This window comes from Scyliorhinus torazame, chromosome 18, assembly GCF_047496885.1.
Source record: "Scyliorhinus torazame isolate Kashiwa2021f chromosome 18, sScyTor2.1, whole genome shotgun sequence".
NCBI classification, from domain to species: domain Eukaryota; kingdom Metazoa; phylum Chordata; class Chondrichthyes; order Carcharhiniformes; family Scyliorhinidae; genus Scyliorhinus; species Scyliorhinus torazame.
This window is the reverse complement of record NC_092724.1, coordinates 61,201,583-61,219,777: the sequence shown is the minus strand read 5'-3', so window position 1 is coordinate 61,219,777 and position 18,195 is coordinate 61,201,583. Positions and strand designations below refer to the sequence as shown.

The 18,195-nt window shown below is 54.4% G+C and overlaps 1 protein-coding gene across 1 annotated transcript in view; it reads right to left on the bottom strand.

The window, feature by feature from the left end:
• Positions 1 to 18,195, bottom strand: part of LOC140394735 (uncharacterized) — a 69,829-nt gene that overhangs the window by 27,394 nt on the left and 24,240 nt on the right. The window contains exon 3 of the mRNA XM_072481953.1: positions 13,981 to 14,625. Coding sequence (XP_072338054.1) covers positions 13,981 to 14,625 — 645 coding nt within the window. The remainder of the gene's footprint in view (positions 1 to 13,980; positions 14,626 to 18,195) is intronic.

The window sequence follows — 18,195 nt, the reverse complement described above, 5'->3', positions numbered from 1 at the left end:
TGAGGGTTAATGGGGAGAGCGGGGTTAATGGGGGAGAGTGGGGTTAATGGGGGAGTGAGGGTTAATGGGGAGAGCGGGGTTAAAGGGGGAGAGTGGGGTTGATGGGGGAGTGAGGGTTAATGGGGGAGTGGTTAATGGGGGAGAGTGGGTGTGAGATGTGGATGTGCTCACAATCACTGATACCAAGGACAAAGTCGTAGAAGCAAGTTCCTTTATTAGTTTCGAGTCTGCAGAGTCGGGTGCCTCCACTAGAGAAGCACACTCTACGGCAATTGTTCTATCCCTTTTATCCTAATCCCGTCGCCCCAGTCCCCTCCCCTCTTGCCTAATCGGTTCAGGTTATCGAGGTTCACATTCTTTCTGGTATGCCTACCATCTGTTACATTGCATGTTCACGTTAACGTCAGTTGCTCGCCACATCCTGTTATCTCCACATCCTATGGCCCATTATAATGATTTAATCAAACCGTATCTCTCATAATGTTATCTCCACATCCTGTGGCCCATTCTAATGATTTAATCAAACCTCATCCCTCACAATGGCCCCTTCTAATGATTTAATCAAACCTTATCCCTCACAATGGTACATTCTAATGATTTAATCAAACTTGATGGTTAATGGGGGAGAGTGGGGTTAATGGGGGAGTGAGGGTTAATGGGAGAGAGTGGGGTTAATGGGGGTGTGAGGGTTAATGGGGAGAGGGGTTAATGGAGTGAGAGTTAATGGGGGAGAGGGGTTAATGGGGGAGTGAGGGTTAATGGGGAGAGTGGGGTTAATGGGGGAGTGAGGGTTAATGGGGGAGAGTGGGGTTGATGGGGGAGTGAGGGTTAATAGGCGCGAGTGGGGTTAATGGGGGAGAGGGGTTAATGGGGGCGGTCGGTGTGGGAGCGAGTAGAGGTGGCATTGTGTAAGAATACAAGTTTGGGGGCTCTGATAACGGCACCTCTGCCGTTCTTGCAGGCCCGGTACTCCACAAGCCCGGTGGTAGTGGCGACTCTGAGAGTCTGGGGGCAGTGGAGGAAATATAGGAGAGCGGAGGGAGCATCGGTCTGGGCCCTGATTTACAACAACCATCGGTTTGTGGCGGAAAGGCTGGATGGAGGGTTTTGGAGATGGCAGAGAGTAGGAATTGAGAGGATGGGAGATCTATTTATAGACGGGAGCTTCCCTAGCTTGCAGGTTTTGGAGGAGAAATTTGAACTGCCAGCAGGGAATGGGGTTAGATATCTGCAGGTACGGGATTTTCTGAGAAAGCAGGTTCCGACCTTCCCGCTCCTGCCACCACGGGGGGATACAGGACAGGGTAGTCAGAACATGGGTGGGAGAGGAGAAGATATCAGATATCTACAAAGAACTTATGGAGTTGGAGGAAGCTCAGATAGAGGAACGGAAGGGCAAGTGGGAAGATGAGCTAGGGGGAAAGACAGGGGAGGGTTTGTGGGCGGATGCCTTAAGCAGGGTTAACACATCCTCATCATGTGCCAGACTTAGCCTGATACAATTTAAGGTAATCGACTGGGCACACATGGCGGTTGCCCGGAGGAGCAAGTTTTTTTGGGTAGAGGACAGGTGTGCGAGGTGCACGGGATGTCCAGCAAATCATGTCCATATGTTTTGGGCATGCCCAAAGCTTAGAGGGTTTTGGCAGGGTTAAGCTAAGGCTATGTCGAGGGTACTTAAAACACGGGTGGTGCAAAGTCCAGTCTTTTGAGTGTCGGAAGAGACGGGAGTTCAGGGGGCGAGAGAGGCTGATGTTTTGGCCTTTGCCTCCCTGGTAGCCCAGAGAAGGATACTATTAATGTGGAGGGACTCAGAGTCCCCGAAATTAGAGACCTGGGTTAGTGATGATGCGCGATCAATTACACTCAAGACGAAGTGATTTCATAACTGAAGGCTTTAATCTCCTAGAACTTGTTCCCCAGCAGCTTCCGTACACAAAGTGAAGGCTGCTGGGACGGCACCATCTCTTATACTCCGCCTGTCAGGGCGGAGCTACGTAACAACAGCCAATGGTAGACCCCTGGGTCTAACCAATGGTCATCAGCCTCTTAGGTACCGCAATACCTGGTACTACCACATTCACCCCCTGTTAAAAAAGAGTCCGGAGGGGGTGGTGGCCAGTGGTAACAGTCGCCTTTAACATGGTATGATCAGGTATGGAGGTACCGTGCAGTCGAGGATATTTACAACAGTTAAAGTCACAGCAAAGAAATCAGCCGATCGGGTGGCCTGGTCGTCCTTCTGGAGCGTCTGGGCTTCGGTGGTGATTCTGGTGGGGGTCCCGGTGGTTGCGACTCCGGGAACGTGGTTTCGGCCTCCATGGCAGCTTCGTCGCCCCTAGGCTGTTGGGGCAAACGGTTGACATGAGGGGGGGGGCGCCTGTAGGGGCGTCGGTGGATGGGCGGGCCAAGGCAGGAGTGGCGGGAGTACTGACCCCTCCCACTGCTGTGGGAGGGGGGGGGGTGGGGGTAATGGTTCGGGAGCGCGTGGGGTTCCGGCAGGCGCCAGGTCCCGAAGGGAGACTGTATCTTGCCGGCCGTCAGGGAACGCCACATGGGCGTACTGGGGGTTAGCGTGCAGCAGGTGGACCCTCTCAACCAACGGGTCCGACTTGTGCGCCCGCACGTGCTTCCGAAGCAGGATGGGTCCGGGTGTCGCTAGCCAGGTTGGGAGCGAGGTCCCGGAGGAGGACTTCCTGGGGAAAACAAGGAGACGTTCATGAGGTGTCTGATTTGTGGTTGTACAGAGCAGCGACCGGATGGCGTGGAGGGCCATCGGGAGGACTTCTTGCCAGGGGGAGACTGGGAGATTCCTAGAGCGTAGGGCCAGTAGAACAGTCTTCCAGACCGTTCCGTTCTCCCTCTCCACCTGTCCGTTTCCCCAGGGGTTGTAACTGGTCGTCCTGCTTGAGGCAATGTCCCTGTTGAGCAGGAATTGACATAGTTCGTCGCTCATAAAGGAGGACCCCCTATCACTGTGTATGTACGCGGGGAAACCGAACAGCGTAAAGATACCCTGGAGGGCCTTGATGACGGTGGTTGTGGTCATGTCTGGGCAGGGGATGGCGAATGGGAACCGGGAGTACTCGTCAATCACATTCAGGAAATACGTGTTGCGGTCGGTGGAGGGGAGGGGGCCTTTGAAATCCATGCTGAGGCGTTCAAAGGGACGGGAAGCCTTTATCAGGTGCGCCCTCTCTGGCCGGTAGAAGTGCGGTTTGCACTCCGCGCAGATTTGGCAGTCCCAGGTGACTGTCCTGACCTCTTCGATGGAGTAGGACAGGTTGCGGGTCTTGATGAAGTGGAAGAAACGAGTGACGCCCGGGTGGCAGAGGTCCTCGTGGAGGACTCGGAGGCGGTCCACTTGTGCAGTGGCACATGTGCCGCGGGACAGGGCATCAGGAGGCTCGTTTAGCTTCCCCGGATGGTACAAGATCTCGTAGTTGAAGGTGGAGAGTTCTATCCTCCACCGCAAGATCTTGTCGTTTTTAATCTTGCCCCGCTGTGCATTATCGAACATGAAGGTAACCGACCATTGGTCCGTGAGGAGAGTGAATATCCTGCCGGCCAGGTAATGCCTTCAGTGTCGCACAGCTTCTACTATGGTTTGTGCCTCTTTTTCGACCGAGTAATGGCGAATTTCGGAAGCATGGAGGGTACGAGAGAAGAAAGCCACGGGCCTGCCCGCTTGGTTGAGGGTGGCCGCCAGAGCTACGTCGGACGCATCGCTCTCGACCTGGAAGGGGAGGGACTCGTCGATGGCGCGCATCGTGGCCTTTGCAATGTCTGCTTTGATGCGGCTGAAGGCCTGGCGGGCCTCCGCTGACAGGGGGAAGTTTGTGGACTGGATTAGGGTTCAGGCTTTGTCTGTGTAGTTGGGGACCCACTGCGTGTACTGGCTGAAAAACCCGAGGCAGCGCTTCAGGGCCTTGGGGCAGTGAGGGAGGGGGAACTCCATAAGGGGGCGCATGCGCTCAGGGTCGGGGCCGATAACTCCATTTCGCACTACGTAGCCTAGAATGGCTAGACGGTCGGTGCTGAACACGCATTTATCCTTATTGTATGTCAGGTTAAGGACTTTTGCGGTATGGAGGAATTTGCGGAGGTTGGTGTCATGGTCCTGCTGGTCATGGCCGCAGATGGTGACATTATCCAGATACGGGAACGTTGCGCGTAAGCCGTACCAGTCAACCATTCGGTCCATCTCTCGCTGGAAGACCGAGACCCCATTAGTGACACCAAAGGGAACCCTTAAAAATTGATAGAGCCGCCCATCTGCTTCGAAGGCAGTGTACTTGCGGTCACTATTACGGAGGGGTAGCTGATGGTAGGCGGACTTGAGATCCACCGTGGAGAAGACCTTGTATTGTGCGATCCTGTTTACCAGGTCGGCTATATGGGGGAGATGGTATGCGTCCAGCTGTGTAAACCTGTTGATGGTCTGACTGTAGTCAAATACCATCCTATGCTTCTCCCCGGTCTTTACCACCACTACTTGAGCTCTCCAGGGACTGTTGCTCGCTACGATGACCCCTTCCCCCAGCAGCCTTTGGACCTCTGACCTGATGAATGTCAGATCCTGGGCACTGTACCGCCTGCTCCTGGTGGTGACAGGTTTGCAATCCGGGGTGAGGTTCGCAAACAGGGAAGGCGGGTCGACCTTAAGGGTTGCGAGGCCGCAGACAGTGAGGGAGGTATAGGGCCGCCGAATTTAAAGGTCAGGCTTTGCAAGTTATATTGGAAGTCCAGCCTCAGGCGGGTAGCCGCGCAGAGGTGCGGCAGGACATACAGGCGGAAGTTGTCGAATTTCCTGCCTTGGACAGTGAGGTTCGCTAGGCAGAACCTCTTTATCTACACCGAGTGTGACCCGGAGGCCAGGGAGATCCTTTGGTTTACAAGGTGGGTTACAAGTGAACAGCGCCTTACCGTGTCGGGGTGAACAAAGCTTTCCGTGCTCCCAGAGTCAATCAGGCAAGACGTCTCGTGGCCGTTGATGAAGACCGTCGTTGTAGCTGTTGTGAGTGTCCGGGGTCGACTTTGGTCCAGTGTCACCGAGGCCAGATGAAGCAGTTGCGAGTTCTGATCGGGCAGCGTGTAGTCGGCCGAGCTGGGGGCCCCATCCAAGATGGCGTCACCCATGGGTCGCACATGGTGTCCGGGGATGAACAAGATGGCGGCGGGGATGGACAAAATGGCGGCGCCCACCCGTCCAGCGTGGTGTCTGGGGGGGTAAGATGGCCGCGCCCGTGGGTTGCACGTGGCCCTAGGATAGGGGGGTTGCGGTGAGCGCTGGCCGGTCGGGGCCTTAAGGGGGGTTGCCGCGGCGGTCCGGAGTTGCTGGAGACCCGCGGCCACGGCGCGGGCCTGGCAGACCCCCACAAAGTGGCCCTTCTTGCCGCACCCTTTGTAGGTGGCGGTGCGGGCCGGGCAGCGCGGGCGGGGATGATTCGCCTGCCCGCAGAAGAAACATCGGGGCCCGGCGGCATTAGTGGGCCGTCTCGTAGCGCAGGCTTGCGGGGTCAGGGGGAAGGTCTGTGGGGCTGCCGCTGTGGGGTGCCACGCAGCCCAGGGGGCCGCCGCGCGGTCGGGTGCATAGGACTGCGCGTTTTTGTAGGCAACGTCCATGGACCCTGCCAGGGCCCGTGCCTCTCTCAGTCCCAGGGTGTCCCTTTCTAGGCGTCTTTGGCAGATATCTGAGGAGCTCATACCTGCTACGAAAGCATGCCTGATTAAAAGTTCCGTGTGCTCGCTCCCCGAAACTTGCGGGCAGCCACAGTTTCGGCCCAGCACCAGTAGCGCCCGGTAGAAATCTTCCAACGATTCCCCGGGGCTTTGCCGTCTCGTAGCAAGCAGGAGACATGCGTAGACCTGATTTACAGGGCGGATATAATGTCCTTCCAACAGTTCGATTGCGGCATCATAGTTCTCTGCCTCCTCGATAAGGGTGTAGATCCCAGAGCTGACCCTTGAGCGCAGGTGATGCATTTTCTGTCCTTCTGAGGGGGTGCCTCCGGCCGTCTCCAGGTAGCCTTTAAATCACGCCAGCCAGTGTTTAAATATTGCAGCCGAGTTCTCCGCGTGGGGGCTGAGTTGAAGTCGCTCCGGTTTGATTCGGAGATCCATCCTTCCAGCTTAACTCTAGTAGATTAAATTGATGCGCGATCAATTACACTCAAGACAAAGTGATTTCATAACTGAAGGCTTTGATCTACTAGAATTTGTTCCCCAGCAGCTTCCGTACACAAAGTGAAGGCTGCTGGGACGGCACCATCTCTTATACTCCGCCTGTCAGGGCGGAGCTACGTAACAACAGCCAATGGTAGACTCCTGGGTCTAACCAATGGTCATCAGCCTCTTAGGTACCGCAATACCTGGTACTACCACAAGTGACATGGCTGGGTTTCTCAGTCTCGAGAAAATAAAGTTCGCCCAAAGAGGGACAATGTTAGGGTTTGTCTGGAGGTGGCAGCCGTTCGTCGACTTTCTCGGATAAAATTAAAATGTCAGCAGAAGCAGAAATCTAGGGTGGGTGGTTAGGCTATTGTTTCATTGTTGGGGGTGCAAAGAACATGATAGGGATGGAAACGTTTTATGTACCATGTTTATATTGCTGTTATCGTTATTATTATAAAAACTACAAATACCCTAATAAAATGTTTTTTTAAAAACGAAAAGGAGGAACATAAAACAATCGGCATCATGAGGGATAACGTACTGAACAAACTATTGGCATCATGAGGGATAAGGTACTGAACACTATTGGGATTAAAGGCAGACAAATCCCCATGGCCTAGGGTCTTGAAGGAAGTGGCAACAGAGATAGTGGAGGCATTGATTATAATTTATTCTCTGGATTTTGGAAAGGTTCCAGTGGATTGGAAAAAAGCTAATGTAACAGCCCTATTCAAAAAGTGAGAAAAGCAGAAAGTAGGAAACTATAGACCAGTTAGTTTAACGTTTGTCGTTGGGAAACTGTTGGAATTCATTCTCAAGGAAGTAGTAATGCAATATTTGGAAAGTCAAATCAATCAGGGACAGTATGGTTTTATGAAGGGTAAATCACGTTTGACTAATTTGCTGGAGTTCTTTCAAGGTGTAGCAAGCAAAATGGATAATGGGGGTTCTGTAGATTTAGTGTATCTATACTCCCAGAATGCATTTGATCAGGTGCCGCACAAAAGGTTAATACACAAGGTTAGATCCCATGGGATTGTGGGTAATATATTAGTTTGGATAGAGGATTGGTTAACTAACAGAAAGTAGAGAGTGGGATAAATGGGTCTTTTTCTGGTTGGCACACTAATCCACGGTGTGCCCCAGGTTTTGGTCCTCAGACTCAACTATTTACAACTTATATTAATGAACTTGGATACAGGGATAGAATGTCCTCTCGCCAACTCTGCAGTTGGCACTAAAATGGGTGGGAAAGCAAATTGTGAGGAGGAAATGTGAAATGTACAAATTGTTATGGATAGGTTAGGTGAGTGGAACAAAATCTGGCTGATGGAATTTATCGTGGATAAATGGTGAGGTTATGTATTTGGTCAGAGGAATAAAAAGGAAACTTATTATCTAAATGGAGAGAAACTTCAAAATGCTTTGGTGCAGAGGAATCTGGGCGTTCTTGTGCACGAATAACAGGAAGTTAGTTTGTAGGTGCAGCAGGTAATAAGGAAGGCAAATGGAATATTGGTATTAATTACTAATGGCATAGAGTATAAAAGTAGGGCTGTGCTGTTTTTAAAAAAATAAATGTTTTATTAAAGTTTTTCCAATGAACGTTTTTACATAACAAAAATAGAAAATCAGATAGTAATAAAAAATAACAATAAACATAGCCCAAAGCTTACAATGAAACTACTTACACAACAGAATTTTTTCTTTTTAAACAGAACAAGGTGGGTTTTGTCTCCATGCCCAACTCACATTATATCAACAGTAGCCCCCCCCACCTGAACCCCCCTCCCCCAAGGATGCTGCTGACACTTACTGCTCCCCTAGAAAGTCAAGGAAAGGTTGCCACCGCCGGGAGAACCCCATCAAGGACCCTCTCAAGACAAACTTTATTCGCTCCAGGCTGAGGAACCCCGCCATGTCGCTAACCCAGGTCTCCACACTCGGGGGTTTCGAGTCCCTCCACATTAACATAATCCGTCTCCGGGCTTCCAGGGAGGCAAAGGCCAGTACCTCGGCCTCTTTCGCTTCCTGCACTCCCGGATCCTCTGTCACCCCAATTATCGCTACTTCTTGGCTCGCCTTCGTCCAAAACCCTAGACATCACCCTTGCAATCCCCTGCCACAATCCTTTAAGTGCCGGGCATGCCCAAAACATATGGGCATGATTCGCCGGACTCCCCGCACACCTCGAGCACCTGTCCTCCAACCCAAAAAACCTACTCATTCTTGCCGCCTTTATATGCGCCCGATGCACCACCTTAAACTGGATTAATCCGAGCCTGGCACATGATGAGGAGGAGTTCACCCTGCCCAGGGCGTCGGCCCACAGGCCCTCATCCAGCTCCTCCTCCCACTTATCTTTCAACTCCCCCACTGAGGCTTCCTCTACCTCCTGCAGCTCCTGATATATGTCCGACACCTTCCCCTCCCCTACCCAGACTCCAGACACCACCCTATCCTGGATTCTACGTGGGGGCAGCCGGGGGAATGTACCCACCTGTTTTCTAAGGAAGTCCCGAACCTGAAGGTACCTGAACGCATTCCCCAGGGGTAGGCCGAACCGGACCTCCAGCGCCTGCATGCTGGGGAAAACCCCGTCTATAAACAGGTCCCCCATCCTCCGAATACCTGCCCTATACCAGCCTTGGTATCCCCCATCCAACCTACCTGGAGCAAATCTGTGGTTATTCCGTATCGGGGTCCACACCGAGGTCCCCTCCTCTCCCGTGTCTCCTCCACTGCCCCCAGATCCTCAGTGCCGCCGTCACCACCGGACTAGCGGTGTATCGCGCCGGCGAGAACGGCAGCGGAGCCGTAACAAGTGCCCCTAGACTGGTGCCTCTATACGACGCCGCCTCCAACCGCCCCCACGCCGCCCCCTCCTCCATCATCCATTTCCTGATCATGGCCACATTGGCCGCCCAGTAATAACTGCAGAAGTTCGGCAGAGCCAGTCCCCCCCCCCCCCCCCCCCCTCCACGGCTATGCTCTAAGAATACCCTTTTGACTTGCGGGGTTTTATTCGCCCACACAAATCCTGTAACAATCCTATTCACCCGCTTAAAGAAGGACTTGGGGATGAAAATGGGGAGGCATTGAAATACGAAGAGGAACCTGGGGAGAACCGTCATCTTCACAGTCTGCACCCGTCCCACCAAGGAAATCGGGAGCATATCCCACCTTTTAAACTCTCCCTCCATTTGCTCCACTAGCCGGGTTAAGTTGAGCCTGTGCAGGGCATCCCAGTTCCTGGCCACTTGTAACCCCAAATACCGAAAGCTCCTCTCCACTATCTTGAGCGGGAGCTCCCTCAGTCTCTCCTCCTGGCCCTAACGTGGACCACGAACAGCTCACTCTTCCCCACGTTCAACTTACCCGAGAACCTCCCGAAGTCCCCTAGGATCCGCATGACCTCCCCCATCCCCTCTAACGGGTCCGAAATATACAACAGCAGGTCATCCGCGTAGAGCGAGACCCGGTGCTCCTCCCCTCCGCGCACCAGCCCCCTCCAATTCCCAGAATATTTGCCAACAGCCTGGCATCCACGTTCAGGAGCGATATCGGCCTGTAGGACCCACACTGAAGCGGATCCTTCTCCTTCTTCAGGATAAGCGAGATCAATGCCTGTGACATTGTCGGAGGGAGGATCCCTTTCTCCTTTGCCTCATTGAAGGTTCTCATCAGGAGCGGGCTCAGCAGCTCCGAGAACTTCTTATAAAATTCTACGGGGGAGCCGTCCGGGCCCGGGGCCTTGCCCGTCTGCATGCCTGCCAGCACCCTGACTACCTCCTCCAACTCAATCGGGGCCCCCAGTCCCTCCACCCGCTCTGCTTCCACCCTTGGGAACCTCAACCGGTCCATGAACCGCCTCATCCCTTCCCCCTCCCCGGGGGGTTCCGACTTGTATAACCTTCAGTAGAACTCCCTGAAGACTTCATTGACCCTTTCTGGGCTCAGCACCATGTTGCCTTCCCTATCCTGCACTCCCCCAATCTCTCTGGCCGCCTCCATCCTACTCGCCTTCTCCCCATACTCATAAACTGCCCCCTTCATTTTCCTCAGCTGCGCCTCTGCCTTCCCCGTGGACAGCAGGTCAAACTCCGCCTGTAATTTCCGGCGCTCGTTCAACCGCCCCCCTCCTGGGCCTCCGCGTACCTCCTATCTACCCTGAGTATCTCTCCCACCAGTCTCTCTCTCTCCGCCCTCTCCTTCTTCTCTCTATGGGACCTAATGGAGATTAACTCTCCCCTAATGACCACCTTCAGAGCCTCCCAAACCACTGCCACCGTCACCTCTCCTGTGTCATCCACTCCCACATAATTCTCAATACTCCTCCTTATCCGCCCGCACACCTCTTCATCCGCCAGCAGCCCCACATCCAGTCGCCAGAGAGGGTGCTGACCCTGTTCCGCCCCCAGTCGCAGGTCCACCCAGTGCGGGGCATGGTCCGAGACCGCAATGGCCGAGTATTCTACCCCCTCCACCCTCGGGATTAACGCCCTACTCAACACAAAGAAGTCTATTCGCGAATAAACTTTATGGACATGGGAGAAAAAGGAAAACTCCTTCGTCCTTGGCCACGTTAACCTCCAGGGGTCCACTCCCCCCATCTGGCCCATGAACTCCCACAAGGCCCTGGCCGCCGCCGGCCTCTTTCCCGTTCTGGACTTGGAACGATCCAAGCTCGGATCCAAGACCGTATTAAAGTCCCCTCCCATAATCAGGTGACTTATCTCCAAGCCCAGGATCCTACCCAACACGCGCCTCATAAAGTCTGCAACGTCCCAGTTCGGGGCATACACATTCACTAACACCACCCGGGCCCCCTGCAGCTTGCCACTCACCATTATATACCTGCCTCCCTTGTCCGCCGCAATGCTCCCCGCCTCAAACGCCACTCGTTTACTGACCAAAATGGCCACTCCTCTGGTCTTTGAGTCTAACCCCGAGTGAAACACATGTCCCACCCATCCTTTCCTTAGCCTCGTCTGGTCGAGAGCTTTAAGTCCGTCTCTTGCAACATGGCCACGTCCGCCTTCAACCCCTTCAAATGCGAGAACACGCGGGACCGCTTCACCGGCCCATTCAGGCCCCTCACGTTCCACGTGATCAGCCTGGTCGGGGGGTTAACCACCCCCCCCATCCCACCGACGAGCCATCACCCTTTTTCGGCCAACCGCGTGCCCCCGCCTCCCTCCTCCAGCTCTCCCCCCCGGCGGCACCCCCCCTGACTCTCCATCCATACCCCTCACCTGGCTCCCCTTCAGTCAGCAAAGAAGCACCCAACCCCCCCCCCCCCTCCCCCGGCCAAGCATCCGCTTAACTCTGCTTTTCCCCCCCATTGTGCTTCCGTGAGTCAGCTCACCCATGCTGACCCCGGCCGCTCCCGCCTCTATATGCCAACCCTTAACTTGTTGCCTCCTTCGGGCCACCCGCCCCCCTCCCCCGCAGGGTAGAGGCGCAAGCGCCATCTGGGACCTCCCCATGCGCCGGACAGCCCCTCCCAGGCGTTTCCTGCCCCCTAGCACCGAACACCTGGAAAACAAAACACCTGGAAAACAAGCAAAACGAACAACAAAACCCCCAACCAAACTAGGGCAGAGATGCCCATAAACCTATGCTTTACCCGCCATCCTCCCCTCGGTCCCTCCCCACCCGCACATTTCACCCCCCTACAACAGTCCCTTAGTTCAGGTCCAGCTTCTCCTGCCTGATGAACGACCACGCCTCGTCTGGGGTATTAAAATAGTGGTGCCTGTCCTGGTATGTTACCCACAGTCTCGCCGGGTGCAGGAGCCCAAACTTCACCCCTTTACCATGGAGGACTGCCTTCGCCCGGTTAAAACCTGCACGCCTCCTCGCCAGCTCAGCTCCCAGATCCTGGTAAATTCGGGATCTCGCCATTCCCCCACTTACTGCTCCGCTCTTTCGTCGCCCACCGCAGGACTCGCTCCCAGTCTGCCAAGAGCTGAAACCGTATCACCATCGCCCTCGGTGGCTCGTTTACCCTCGGCTTTCTGGCGAGAACCCTGCGCGCCCGATCCAGCTCCAAGGGCCGCGGGAAGGCCCCCGCGCCCATCAGCGTTCCCAGCATTGTGGCCATGTACGTGCTCGGGTCCGCCCCCTCCGCTCCTTCAGGAAGGCCCAGGATCCGCAGATTGTGGCTCCGAGACCTGCACTCAAGGTCATCCAGCCTCTCCTGCTATCTCTTACAGAGCGCCTCGTGTGCCTCCACTTTCACTGCCAGGCCCAGCGTCTCGTCCTCGTTCTCCGCCACCTTCCTCCTCATCTCCTTGATCTCCTTCTCTGGCGCCTTCTGGGTCACCACAATTCTCTCCGTGGAGGCCAGCATCTCCGTTTTCAGCTCCATGAAGCAGTTTTTAAGGAGCTCCTGCTGTTCTCTGGCCCACTGGGCCCACACCGCCCGATCTTCTCCGGCCGCCATTTTGTCCTCCCGGACCTTCTCGACCTTCTTCCCCGGGTTCGTGCTTCTGCCGGCTCCGCTCCCGGTCCTCTCCATGCACCAGCGGAGGAGGGGGGGCTCTCCCATGTCTGTTCCCACGCCGGCCCCTCCTGTTAATTGCCGCCGCCGCTCCTTTTAGCGGCCCAAAACACCGATCCCGGCGGGAGCTGCCGTTCGCATAACCTAGCAGGTCATGGCCGCTACCGGAAGGCGGCTGTGCTGTTTTTTTTGAAAAATATTTTATTGGAGGTATTTTCAAATATAGACAGAAAAGAAACGAGCAAACAGCAACCACAGTAAACCATACACAATTAACAGTAGCCCCCCATGTCATCTCCTCCATCCCCTTTTTTACAGCCAGCACCCCCCCTCCCCCCATGCCCAAGCAAAACACAAAGAACCGCTCCCTCTATGTTATTCTCTAAGTCTGAATAAAGATTGTAGACTTCCAGTTAACACAAATACTTTATTCAATCGGTTTGTTCTGTTTCCAGAGCTTAACTAGATATGATAGTCAAAAGGTAAACTGCCTTTGCTGAGCTGTCTCTGTCTGCTGCTGCGGATCCTCCCTTGGGCTAGATCCTTTATACCCGTCTCTGATGCTGCTCTCTAGTGATGCTGTGGCTGTTACATCTGTCTGTAGTCCCTGGTGTTTGTGCAGATGTATGTACAGATGTACAGACCACTACATCCCCCCCCCTTTTATTTGACATGTTTTCTAGACTGGCCTCAAGAAAACTGTACATAACAAGTGGTGAGAATATGCAAATCTGCACACTTTGAAAATGATAAAAGTAATACAGAAGCAATTAACTGTGTTGTGAGTCCATAGTGAGAAATGTCCATATTCGTCTTGTGCGTGTGTTGAAGTGTCGTTACAAATTTAGCCGGTCGGGTGCCTTACGGCTTCTGCTGGAGCGTCTTAACGGTGTCAGTAGGGATGATGGTTTGATGTCATCAAGAGTACTGTCTGGTGTTGTGTGGCGAGGTACGTCATAGATTATCATAGAATTTACAGTGCAGAAGGAGGCCATTCGGCCCATCGAGTCTGCACCGGCTCTTGGAAAGAGCACCCTACCCAAGGTCAACACCGCTACCCTATCCCCATAACCCAGTAACCCCACCCAACACTAAGGGCAATTTTGGACACTAAGGGCAATTTATCATGGCCAATTCACCTAACCCGCACATCTTTGGACTGTGGGAGGAAACCGGAGCACCCAGAGGAAACCCACGCACACACGGGGAGGACGTGCAGACTCCGCACAGACAGTGACCCAAGCCGGAATCGAACCTGGGACCCTGGAGCTGTGAAGCAATTGTGCTATCCACAAGGCTACCGTGCTGCCCCACGTCCTGTGGACTAATGGACTCAGTCAAGTCCAGTGTGGGAAATACTGGCACTGTAGGTCGAATCTCGAATAAATCCTGGCGGTTACGGCGAAAAAGTACTCCCGCAGACGATTTGACAATGTACGACTGCGGTGCCTCCTGCCTGATCACCGTGGCTGACTCAGACCATCCGCCTCCTGGGTCCCTGATTCTGATGGTGTCACCTATTGTCAGTGGCTTGAGTGGGATCGCATGTTGATCGTAGTATAGTTTTTGTTTGGAGCATAGTGCCCGCATGTCGTCGAGAACCGGTGCGTTGCCGGGGTCTCGGAATTGCTTTGCCGGTAGGGTTGTCCGGATGTTTCTGCCGAAGAGCATTTGCGCTGGCGATAGTCCTGAGCTCAATGGGGTTTCTCGGTATGATAACAGAGCTAGGTTGATGTCGGAACGTGACTCGGCTGCTTTGCTGATGAGCCGTATAATGATGTGGACACCTTTTCCCCCTGTTCCATTTGATTGTGGGAAGCGATTCTGTGTCGCACCATTGTCTGATCTCAATCTTTTCTTGTGTTTGTGGCATTGATTCTGTATGTCATCGTTCGTGAAAGCTGTTTTGCTTGTTTGTTCTGGAGCAGATGTGAATTCGTGAGAATCTTAAAATTAAAAAAAAAAAACATGTTTATTAAGAATTATTTAGCAAAATTTTCAACCATACAAACAACCCCCCCCCCCCCCCCCCCACCACCCCCCCCCCCCCCCCCCCAACCCCGTAACAAAAAGAAAGGAAAACTCGCATAGCAAGACATAAGCATGGCAAATCAATATGATACAGAACTTTGTACATTGGATTCCTCCCGTACATATCAGTTTTCCAGATCATTCATGTATTTTCTTGCTCAGGTGCCCCCCAGAAAAAAAACCTTCCCCCTCTCCCTCTTCCCCCCCACCCCCCAAGAGAGATGTCCCCCCCTCCTCTCCCACCCCCCTGGGTTGCTGCTGTCGACCAAACTTCTTCTAACGCTCCGCGAGATAGTCTAGGAACGGTTGCCACCGCCTGGGGAACCCCTGCACAGACCCTCTCAGGGCAAACTTTATCCTCTCTAACTTGATAAACCCTGCCATGTCATTTATCCAGGCCTCCACACTGGGGGGCTTCGCATCTTTCCACACTAACAAGATCCTCCGCCGGGCTACCAGGGACGCAAAGGCCAGAATACGGGCCTCTTTCGCCTCCTGCACTCCCGGCTCGTCCGCTACTCCAAATAATGCTAGCCCCCAACTTGGCTTGACCTGGACTTTCACCACCTTAGATATAGTTCTAGCAACTCCCCTCCAGAACCCATCCAGAGTCGGGCACGACCAAAACATATGGGCATGGTTCGCCGGGCTTCCTGAGCACCTCCCACATCTGTCCTCCACCCCAAAGAACCTACTCAGCCTCGCCCCCGTCATATGCGCTCTGTGAACAACCTTAAATTGTATCAGGCTAAGCCTGGCACACGAGGAAGAGGAATTAACCCTACTTAGGGCATCAGCCCTCAGACCCTCCTCAATCTCCTCCCCCAGCTCCTCTTCCCATTTACCCTTCAGCTCCTCTACCAAAGCCTCCCCCTCTTCTTTCATCTCCTGGTATATCGCCAACACCTTGCCCTCTCCGACCCATAGGCCCGAAATCACCCTGTCTTGAATCCCCTGTGCCAGGAGCAGCGGGAATTCCCTCACCTGCCGCCTCACAAACGCCCTCACTTGCATGCACCTGAAAGCGTTTCCCGGGGGTAGTCCAAACTTCTCCTCCAGCGCCCCTAAGCTCGCAAACGTCCCATCGATGAACAGGTCCCCCATTCATCTAATCCCTGCCCGATGCCAGCTCTGAAACCCACCGACGATCCTTCCTGGGACAAACCGATGGTTATCTCTGATCGGGGACCACACCGAGGCTCCCATCGCACCCCTGACCGTCTCCACTGCCCCCAGATCTTTAGCGTTGCCGCCACCACCGGACTCGTGGTGTACCTTGTCGGCGAGAGCGGCAGCGGTGCCGTCACCAGCGCCCCCAGGCTCTTTCCTTTGCAGGACGCCTTTTCCATCCTCTTCCATGCCGCCCCCTCTCCCTCCATCACCCACTTACGGATCATCGCCACGTTGGCTGCCCAGTAGTAGCCACCCAGATTCGGCAACGCCAGCCCTCCTCTATCTCTACTACGCTCCAGGAACCCCCTCCTTACCCTCGGGGTCTTACTCGCCCACACAAAACCCATAATGCTCCTGCCTACCCTCTTAAAAAAGGCCTGAGTGATCACAATTGGAAGGCATTGGAATACAAAAAGAAATCTCGGGAGGCCCACCATTTTAATCGACTGTACCCTGCCCGCTAGCGAGAGTGGCAACATGTCGCACCGTTTAAAGTCCTCCTCCATCTGCTCCACCAGCCGCGTCAAATTAAGTTTGTGCAGGGTCCCCCAGCTCCTAGCTACCTGGATCCCCAAGTATCGAAAGCTCCTTTCCGCCCTCCTCAACGGTAGGTCGTCTATCCCTCTTCCCTGATTCCCCGGATGCACCACAAAGAGCTCACTCTTCCCTACATTGAGCTTGTAGCCCGAGAAGTCCCCAAACTCCCTTAGGATCTGCATGACCTCCACCATCCCCTCCACTGAATCTGCCACATACAGCAACAGGTCGTCTGCGTACAGCGACACTCGATGCTCCTCTCCCCCTCGAACCACCCCCCCTCCATTTCCTGGACTCCCTTAATGCCATGGCCAAAGGTTCAATTGCTAATGCAAACAACAGGGGGGACAGGGGGCACCCCTGCCTCGTCCTTCGATACAGCCGAAAACACTCGGACCTCCGCCGATTCGTAACCACACTCGCCACCGGGGCTCTATATACGAGCTTAACCCAACTGATAAACCCCTCCCCAAACCCAAACCTCCGCAACACTTCCCAGAGATACTCCCACTCTACTCGGTCAAAGGCCTGGCAAATCTCCACGGATCTACTCCCCCCATCTGATCCATAAACCCCCGAGCACCTTGGCCGCAGCCGGCCTCTTCCCCGTCCTAGATCTGGAGCGATCCAGTGCTGGGTCCAACACCGTGTTGAAATCCCCACCCATTATCAAGCTTCCTACCTCCAAGTCCGGAATACGCCCCAACATCCGTTTCATGAATCCAGCATCGTCCCAATTCGGGGCGTATACATTTACCAATACCACCCCCGTCCCCTGCAACCTACCGCTCACCATCACGTATCGGCCTCCATTGTCCGCTACTATGTTCTTGGCCTCAAACGACACCCGCTTCCCCACCAGTATTGCCACCCCTCTATTCTTCGCATCCAGCCCCGAATGGAACACCTCTACCCATCCCTTCCTTAACCTGACCTGATCTGCCACCTTCAGATGTGTCTCCTGAAGCATGACCACGTCTGCCTTCAGTCCCTTTAGGTGCGCGAACACTCGGGCCCTTTTAACCAGCCCATTTAGGCCTCTCACATTCCACGTGATCATTCGGATTGGGGGGCTACCCACCCCCCCTCCCCCCTGCTGACTAGCCATCTCCTATCTTAGGCCAGTCCCGTGCCCGCGTCTCCCGCACCCTCCAGACCCCCAGACGGGGAACCCCCGCCCCGACTACCTCTTCCATTTTCAGTTCCCCCTCGGTCAATGCAGCAGCAACCCTATTGTCCCCCCCTCTCCCCCCCTCCCCTCCCCCCACTCCCCGCTAGATCTGAATCTAGCTCTTTTGCTCCCCCCATAATACTTCCGTACGTTAGCTGACTCCTGCTGACCCCGGCTTCCCCCGCCTTCCCGTTGACCCCCCCCCGGTGTGGAAATCCCTCCTCCTCCTTGCGCTCCTTCATCCCCCCCCCTCCCTAACACGGGAAAAAGCCCGCACTTTCCTGAACCAGCCCCACCCCCTGTGGCGCAGCTCCTGTTGCGGCCTTATCCCATTTCCCCCATCCCCGAGTCTCACCTCCCTCCAGCACCGACGCCCACATTCCTCACTGTACACCCATCAAAAACTCTTCCCCCATCCCCATCCATCGTCCCACCCGTGAAACATTCTTTACCCATATTTGCAACCCTGTATACAGTCAACATCTCCCCCACAACCACAGTCCCTCAGTTTGAGTCCAATTTTTCCGTTTGGATAAAGGTCCAAGCCTCTTCTGGCGTTTCGAAATAGTGGTGTCGGTCCTGATACGTGACCCACAGTCTCCCT